Source organism: Rhododendron vialii, chromosome 3a (assembly GCF_030253575.1).
Source record: "Rhododendron vialii isolate Sample 1 chromosome 3a, ASM3025357v1".
NCBI lineage: Eukaryota > Viridiplantae > Streptophyta > Magnoliopsida > Ericales > Ericaceae > Rhododendron > Rhododendron vialii.
Genome location: NC_080559.1, coordinates 1121029 through 1130484, shown reverse-complemented (window position 1 = coordinate 1130484; position 9456 = coordinate 1121029). Strand labels below are relative to the sequence as shown.

Sequence of the window (9456 nt, the reverse complement as noted above, 5' to 3'; positions counted from 1 at the left end):
TGAATCCTTCTGTCTCTCTCTTCATGGGCTACCACATTGTCAGCGACTTGATTTTAACTGACGGCGATGTGACATTAAAAGAAAATATAAGAGAGAAATTGATGTTGGAATAAGACTCCGCACAAACATGCACCAACGTTTGCCAATTCCATGGTTTGAACTTTGAAGATATCATTAGTAACGTCATTGCGTCACTCTTTTTTTGCTCTAAGGTACATTCTAAAAGTAGTGGTGGTCAGGGTTCCAATAGCACATCTTAGTCACACGTACAGGTAACATATGTAGTGTGTAGAAAGTTTACTTAAAAGTTGGAGGTTCGTGCCCCATTCAACACTACTACAATCCAAATGGGAAATACGCACGTTCTTTTCACAAAAATTTAGAATATTGTCTGAAATGTCATACGAACTTGTTCTAACTTGAGGTAAGAATTCATTTCGAATCGCTTCAATTGTCATTGCAATATTTGTTTTAACTTTATTGAGAGAAAATTGAAAGATCAAATCGTAGATGTGAAAATGAGGGCTTTTCTAGAGAGAGGAAGGGAGAGAATGAATGAGGTTTGCACCTAGAAGCCCAACCACTTTTTGCTTGAAACAGTATTGACATTTGGGCCGATAAGGCCCGATAGAATTAAGAGAGACCAAAGAGTAACTTATGGGCGGCCCACAGACCCAATCCCAAAAAAAAAAAACCGGATCCCCTCTCTGTTCGGGGCGTGGAACGGGGCGGGTAGCTCCATCATTTCTCTCCCTCCACTCTCTCTCTCTCCCCTCTGTCTCTCTCTCATCAGAGATCTGTCACCGGCATTTCCTTCTCTCTCTTTCTTCCCCTCGAATTCCTCTCTCTGTAACTACATCCATGGCGGACGCCACCACCGAGCAACCCTCGACCCCGTCGACTAAATACTCGACCAAGACGACGCCGCACATTATCCACCCACGGAGAGAGCCCTTCGAGCACGGCCTCCTCCCCATACCGAAGCTCATCTTCACCGACCCCACCCAGACCCTACTCTCCCTCAAGAAAACCCTATCCCACCGAGTCGACTCGCTCGCCCTGTCCGAGGCCCTCCAGATCCCGCCCGACCACGCGCGGCTCATCGTCGACACGATCGCCGCCGTCCATTACTCCGATTGCGATATCGAGGCGGGCAGCAGAGTCGATGTGTGTGATTTGATTCTGTTTTTGTTTGTTCAGTCGTATAAGAGGTTGCTGCCGAGGACGCACAAGGACTCGGCTGCGGTGGCGGACGTGTGGCCGTCGACGTCGGCGTTCGATGGCTATTTGTCGGCTCTTTCGCCATTGCAGGTGACTAATTGAATTCGTTTTTTTTTTTTTTTTAATCGTGTGTGAGAGAATGATAAATTGGAAGCAATTAATGTTTGTGTTTGCTGAGAATAGCTCAAGTTTTAAACTTGATGTATCAGTTTGAATTGTAAGGAATTAATGTGTGTTGAAGTGGATTGGTTTGGGGTTAGTTTGGATAGCTATGGATTTCAAAGGAGGGTATTTCGCGTTATTACTCGACGAGAATGGCTTAAATTTTGATAGTTTAATTGGGATTTCTAGTTTAACGGATTTGACATTATTATTCAGCTTTTAATGGGTAGTTGACATTATCTTTAGCATTGCAGGTTACTAATTGGGTTTTTTGTGTAATTGTGTCTTAGAGAATGATAAATTGGTAAAAAATTAACGTGTTGAAGGAATGGTTCTATATCTATGGATTTCAAATGAAGGGATTTGACGTCATTATTCGATGTAGCTCAAATTTGAATTTGGTAGTTTAAGAGGGACCTTAGATAAAAAGAAAAAAAGAGTTTAATAGAGACCTGTCCCTGCTATTCGGCTTTTAATGGGTATTTGTTGGTTCTCTCGCCATTGCAGTTGAGAGTTCAAATTTTGGTTAATTAAGTGCAAATGATGTTAAATGTGAACGAGGGCTCTTTGGATGACAAGAAAGAGAGAGAAAATAAAGTACTATGGTGAGAAACAAAAATGAATCAATGAAAATCCATCTTTCTTATTCATCTAATCGATTGGGATGACACTTTCACTCTATATTTTGGTTAAAAGTGTCCTTGATCACTGTGAGGAGGTAAAATTTGCTTTAATGCATGTTGTGCTCATACTGCTTGGCCTATCTTTGGTCATTATCTCTTGGCCGGAATGAACTTTTGTAATTGGAATGCTACACTTGGCTCATCATTCCATAAATTGCAGCTTGTGCGTAGCAATAGCCGTCGTTTTGTGCCTTCACAAGCTGATGAGGAGGTTCATCAGTTATCCTATTTGCAGAAGCACTTGGCCAACATTCTGACTCTTCTGGCAGATTCTGTGGAAGGAGAAGGGGAAGAATCTCAGGTTTGTTGTTCCTGCTTTTGATTGTCTTATTATGTTTGGTTACTATAAAAACCATTCTGCATTTGTCTGGTTGAGAAAGGATTGACAGGTAAACTGCCGAAGTTTCTGGTTCAGATTTTCTGCTAGTGTTTAATCTATTTGACTTTGGTGGTCCATAGTAAGTAGGGACACAAATATCAAGATATGTAGTTGCAATGTACTTCCTCTCGGCATTCTATCTTTGGTGTAGACCTAATAGAATGCTCAATTGTTTTGAATTGCTAACTCTACTTTTCACTTACAACCAGACGTGTTGGTTTATTTTCTTCCAATTTGAGTGTACTAGAGATTGTGGTTTAGCACTTTCCTTGACATGCTCTAAATGCTGGTTTATCCCCATTTCCAGGTTTTGACATTAAAAAAGTTTGAGCACCTTGAGTTTCTAATTTATTTTGGTGAAAAAGGATCAGAAAGAATTCCTTTGGGCCAGGCTGCTCCATTTTTTGCTAACTCAGATCCTGAAATGCCTGCTGCTCCGGTTCCTGCAAGTCAAGTTCATGATTGGCTTCTAGAGAAGATGGCCTCTGCTTTTGAACATATTTGTGAGAGAGTTCCTCCAAAAGAAAATGGGCTACCCAATGCCTCCGACCAGGATGTTTCTATGGCTGATGCCTCTGCAAGTTCGATCAAGGCCTCGACAAGTGCAAGGGGTCCTAGCTTTATTGAGGGAATCTCCAAATCATCATATGTAAAGCAAGCATCTGATCTGAATGGATCTTCAGTGAAGGTTTGGCTGCTTTCATAGGACTTAGCTTATCCTTGTTGTAGCTTAAATGTTGAAGGGTTGTGCTGCATTATTTGGTGTTTGAATTTCAATTAATGTTTAACATCTATGTTTAGTTATCGTACTTCAGCTGCTAACTTACTATCTAAAGTCAGTTAGGAGTATGGCCATTTGGAAATCACGTCAACGTGGCTAATTTGGTTGGGTTTTAGTGGGTTTGATCCTAAATTAGGGTTGGAGTTGTAAAATTTTACCATCTATTCAAACTTGGGTACAATTTAATTGTATACTATTAGGAACTTGGCCTGTTAAGTGTTAAGTAGCACTGTGCACAATAGGAACTTTATGTATTTAATTTGTTTATCTTGAATGAAAGCACTTTGTGGTGTTCTGGGGGTTAGAAGTTTGGACATGGGACAGGGATACTACAATAGTCTTTTACTTTTCTTTGTAACCCTTTTCAGGTTGGGTATATCTTCACATATCCATCTGGGATTTTCATTATCGCTTCACTTTTGGTTGTACGGATAAAATCCTTTGTGGACATGTGCACTTCAAAAGCATTGGGGCATGTTGGTTTGTGGTCTCTTGAAAGTGAGAAAATCTACTCAACGTACTTTTTCAAGAAGTTCGTCTTCTATAGCCTTTTCAATTGCATCTCAAGTTTTTTTCTTGTGGAGATTGACTTTTTTCCCAAGCAACTTACTTGAGTTTCTTCTACAATTCTTGGTAAAAGTTTTTTGTGATTTGAATAAAAATGTAGCAGGACCTTCATAGAACCAAGACAATTTAACTGAATTATGCATGGGTTGATTGTTGTTAAACTAAAGCCAGCCAGAGCTGGGTTTCATTCTGTGCTGATTCCTTACGAACAAACCAAATCAAGCTGAACCTGCACCCCTAATATATATTAAATAAACAAAGAAGAAGCACACTATAGGTTTTTCCGTGTAGCTTGGATATTGATTAGCTGGAAAATTAGAGGCATTTGATTGATAGCCAGCCAATAATCAGTTCAACTATGACAGTCATGACCAGAGCTGTAGCCTTCATGCAACCTCATTGGCTTATGATCCTGATAAACTAAGGCTCGGCGTCGTTTAATTGTGTATGGATCAAGTCAGGTATGACAAAGCTTTTTAATTCTTCAAAAGCTGAATCTGAGGCTTCACGTCCAAAAGCTTTTAACCCAGTCTAGAGCCCAGGATGGCCAAGACTGAGTAGATTCTTAATAGCATGAGCCAAATTTCTCTGTACAGCTTGTTATTGATGTTGTCATGTCTTGCAAACTTTATGCAGGCTAATATCCATTCATCTGCAGTTTCAGATTCTTAATCCAAAAATAAAATAAAATCTGCAGTTTCAGTTTGATTTTATTTTTATTTTTTTGGCTCTGTTGTTTATTATATCCTTTGGAAGTTAGCTCTGGCCTTTGCTTCTAACGTGTTATTTTACCTTTTTGCAGGTTGTGAATTGCCATGATTCCGTCATTTACGTTTTAGCACCTTTGAGATATGCCACCATCTATGGATGCTCTGATGCAACCATAGTTCTCGGAGCTGTTGGCAAGGTAGTTTTGAAGTAGGAAAATAAAGCTCTTTCCTTCGAGTTTTCAATCATGTCCTGATCTTGTTGGTTCAGTTGTCCTTTCAAATAGCCTTGCTGTTTATTATTGAAAAGTGATAGTAGCCTATCTGTTAACTGGAATCTCCTTGCATTGTTTAGAAAATGCGGCGAGGAATCATGATACTATTCTAATCTCCTAAAGAGATACCACTTCCCCATAAATTTATCTTGCATAGGGCTATATGCAGTTTGGAGATAAGAATGTCTGTGTTCCATAGGAATTTTGGCAATTTTCTTATCGACCGATTTGGAATCCACTTTGCTTTACCGGAATTGGCTTTAGCTACAAACTACTTGTAGTCAAGCCATCAATTTTGAGGGTTGGTCCTGACCTGAGGAAGGAATGGAATAAGGAGTTACCTTTAATGAGCATCGCTCCTGTTGTAGTCATTGTTTACATAGCACTGATTATTTTTTTTTTTTTTTTTTTTGAAAATCATAGCACTGATTATTGATTTCTAAGAAAAAGCAGTAACATTCTTATACCCTGATATTGGCGTAAATCTGTGCGTATCATAGCTTTTCCAACTATTGGGTGGAGTTGAATCACATCATTGACTTTATCTCCACCACCAATCTCAACTACTGCGAAAAATTCCTCCGACAAATCAATATCATGGCACAAGAATGTTACTGCTTTTTCACCAATATAATGTGTTTGTTGTCTGTAACACCAATTAGATACGACAAGTTCTTGTGAAGCTGGTCCCATGTGGTTCGTGTGATTCATCTCCTTTATGTTGTAATTTTAATTGTACCTATTTAGTCACTTTTTTTAGATTCACAATGGTTCACTTTGCACATGGTTTTGTCAAGAGATTAAACTGCTAGCAATCAATATACTCTAAACTTGGACATTATGATGCTTTGATCATTTCGACAATAATGTGGTGTCTACTGTGGATGTTTTGCCTTTTGCAGGCGGTAAGAGTTGAACATTGTGAGCGGGTTCAGGTCATCGTGGCAGCAAAACGTATTTGTATTGCCAATTGTCGCGAGTGTGTATTCTACTTGGGCGTAAATCAACGACCTCTTATTGTTGGTGACAACCATAAATTGCAGGTGTTTAACATGTGTCACTATTCTCGGCATTGTACAGAATTAATTTACTCCACTATCTTATCTATTTTGAATGTCATGATTTACGGATAATCACTTCTAGAGAATTTGGTCAGTAGTAGCGAAATATGATTGGTGGTTGTACATTATCATTTATCAATAATAGCTGGGTGAAGTTCTTTCTTTAATGTTTTGCTGGGCGGCTGGGACAAAAGTATCTATGTCAAGCCCTTGCTTTAGTTGATTGTGTACTTTGAATACCTGTCTATACTTTTGCATGTGCAGATGAGTTTGCAAAGTTTATTTGACTTCATTGATGTTTCGCATGTCATGTACTACATTGTATTGGCGGCTGTAGCCTGTAGGTTACTAATAGAATGGCTGCATGAAGTTGACTTTTTTCATGTTGTACTTGGCCAATAGTAGCTATGCCAAGTCCTTGATTTAGTGGAGTGTATACTCTGTATAGTGTTATCTTTTTCACTGTGCCGATGGGTTTGCAAAGTTTATTTCTCTCGTGTGGTACGCGCTAGTCTTCTTAGTCTACTCTCTCATGGAACTGCATAGAAGTAGGGTGTTGTTTATAGCATGTCGCAATAAATACTTGGCTTTCTCGAAGTTGCTTTCGACTTCTCCAGTCAAGGTGGAATTATTTCAACTGGACGCATCAGAATATGATAATCTTGATAAGCCCAATGTTATTAGGATTACCCGATGCCGATTTTATAGCTGTATAGGATATGAATAGAATCACATGTGTATTTCAAGTTGACATTAGCTACGAATCTATACTTGAGATTGGACTTAGCAAATTTTGTGGACACTACTCATTTGGTTTTCTCATTGGATCATTCTGTGCCTATAAATTAATTACGGTTATAGTCTGTACAATCTAATCAGATCTTGAAACCGCATTAGTGATCGTCTGCATTCTTAATGGTGTCATTGGTGCATTAAGATTTCTGTCTTTTGATGCATTCAATTCATTTTGATTATAAGCATTTCTGCTTATCGTTCAATAAAATTTCTTTTTCATGATTGTATCAAATCACCATTAGGTGGCACCCTATAACACATATTACACACAATTGGAGGAGCATATGAACCAAGTTGGCATTCAGGCAACTATAAACAAATGGGATGAATCTCTGGCATTGGGAGCAGTTGATCCACACGATTCATTATCTCATCCTGCTGGCGAATCTGATGTTCAAGCTGAGTCTGCTAGCCGCCTGGATCCTGATCAGTTCACTAATTTTTTGGTATGTTTTCCATTTTGTGGACTAATGTTTGCAAGTGGCATTGTATAGTTCGATAATTCATATGGCGATGGTAGTTTTGTTTGGGTTCACTGTTCATCCACTTGTCGTTATTACTCAAGCTCAGGCATAGCTTCAGCTTATTCCGATTTTACCATTTCGCTTTGAGCCATGCATGAACCTGATCTCAGCTTATTATATGCTTTCTATTTTCATCTAGGGCCCCTTTTTTGTCCAGATAAAAGCATTGGACTATAGATCTTAGGGGCGCGCTCTACCACTGAGCTAATAGCCCGTCGTGCGAGCCCCCCACTGAGGGCCCGCTATGCCAAAAGCGAGAAAAACCCCATCCCTCTCTTTCCTTTTTTCGCCCCCATGCCCCCCCGTGTGGTGACATGGGGACGTAAAAGGGGGATAGGACCACATGTCATGCATGTCTGTCGAGCTTGAAATCCCATCAATCATTAATCCGCTCACTGTTAGTCTGATGAGATTACTTCTCCTATGAAGTTACACATCCCTTCACTATTGAGAATAATTTTATTCACCCTCTTTTAAAGAGGGTGAACATTACCCTCCCTGTGATTGGTGGAAATTGCGTGGGTCTCTCCACAAACTAACTTATTAGTCCAGTCCAACAAAAGGGGGTCTAATTGCCTTTCTTTGTTATCAAACTCTTACTGATCTGGTTTTATGTGCACAGATTCCGAACTGGTTTGAAGGTGAATCCTCTGGATCAACAAAAGTCAACCCATTTCCATTACCAGATGCTTATATGGCGTCTCAGCACAGAAACGTATGTGCTCCAAGCTGTTTTGATTTCGAACTATATTTCTAGTTTTATTGTTATTTCAAATGGTGCTATGCAATTCCAAATGAGTCTTAATTACTCACTTTGGCAAATGTTTTGAGTAAATGTGATTATTGTGTTTCAGCACAATAACTTGGGGGAGATTAAGCAGATTTTGAGGGAAACACAACTTGAAGAAAGTCGGAAGCGTGATTTATCCAGTGCACTCCACGTATACTTTAAGGATTGGTTGTATGGTAATTGTTCTTACTCTGATCATTTGTCGCATCCCACCTGTACTGTATGTTGGGTACACTCGAGATCGCCTGTTTCAGTAACACATAGCTGGATTCCCCGTTTCTAAGCGCTACTCAAAAAGCTATCTTGCACTTTAATGAGAAAACTAGTACAATGTTAATTTTTCTTATCATTGACGTGTTATTAGATGCTGCTTAGCATATCCTTGTCTGGAATCATTAATTGCCCTTATCCAGTTACCCGCAAATTGCCAGTCCATCTTATTTTGGGATCTCCCAAATTGTTTGTTCTCTTGGAAAAGCCCTATGGATGGATTTAAAACCGGAACAAAAGGACAATAGTGAAAAATCAGTACCTTGGGATTTGAATTTGGCTGCAATTATTGAATATGTCCTTAAAAAGTTAGTTCCAAAAAACCACGAATATGAGATGGAGTGGTTATTGAGTCTAATTGGCATTTTCGTTTTTCTGAACTATATGTAATGTCTAAATTCCTCCTTGTGATGATTTTTTCTAATGTTTCAACAGCATCAGGAAGTATCCGGCAGCTTTACTGCCTCCAAAGTGATTGAAATTTGCAAGCAACTTTCTGGAAGAAACATGGAGTTTCTGGTGTCCAAATATTCGTAGTTTCGACACACGCAAGCTCCTCTTGCTATATTCCTGTCGGTCTGCAGGCAGCTTAGACAACCATTTTCGTCGCAGTGTTGAAATTGTAGTGCAGAAGGCAGTGTGACAACTAACAATGCTAACTCCCTCCTTTCCTATTTTTGCCAAGAGGAGTAGTGTAATATTCTTTTTATGTAGTTTGCATCATTGGGAAATCAATAAGTGTATTTTCCCAGAACCTGTTGTCTTCAGTGAGAGATTACTTATTGCTTTTCTTTTCGAGCTCTGTTTTGTTGTAACTGATTTAGTTTTTTGTTTTCCAAGTAAATGAAATAGAAATTGTTTTGCTGGGGATATTAAACAGCTGTGCCCTCTCTCTCTCTCTCTCTCTCTCAATTGAAATGAGAAGCCAACGGTTATTATTAAGGTGATTCAGATAATGAGAGGCCAAATTTTATTATTCATCTAGTCGGGTTTTGGTTCCTGGGGGTTCAGTTAATTGGGATCCGGACGGTGGTAGGGCTCTGATTCCTTCTTTCATGGTTCCTTGCTCTATCCATTTGACCTGCAACAAGTCGCTAGGGTTGGAGGCAGCCCAGTGACTCTCCGATGATCAAGTTAGATTTAGGGAAGATAGTGTAGGTCTAGGATTAAGGTAGAATGACATACATCTTTAGGTTAGAATCCCTTTGCTTTTATAGACATCGACTTTCTTGGTCCCCAAG

At 39.4% G+C, this 9456-nt stretch overlaps 1 protein-coding gene across 1 annotated transcript; it reads left to right on the top strand.

The window, feature by feature from the left end:
• The first annotated feature begins 699 nt into the window (after window positions 1-699).
• Window positions 700-9092, top strand: LOC131320782 (uncharacterized). Its single transcript, XM_058351625.1, has 9 exons — window positions 700-1311; window positions 2227-2367; window positions 2753-3133; window positions 4596-4700; window positions 5678-5818; window positions 6874-7077; window positions 7778-7870; window positions 8010-8121; window positions 8651-9092. The coding sequence occupies exons 1-9, from the start codon at window positions 862-864 to the stop codon at window positions 8692-8694; spliced, it is 1671 nt and encodes a 556-aa protein (XP_058207608.1). The 5' UTR covers window positions 700-861; the 3' UTR covers window positions 8695-9092.
• The last annotated feature ends 364 nt before the right edge of the window (window positions 9093-9456 follow it).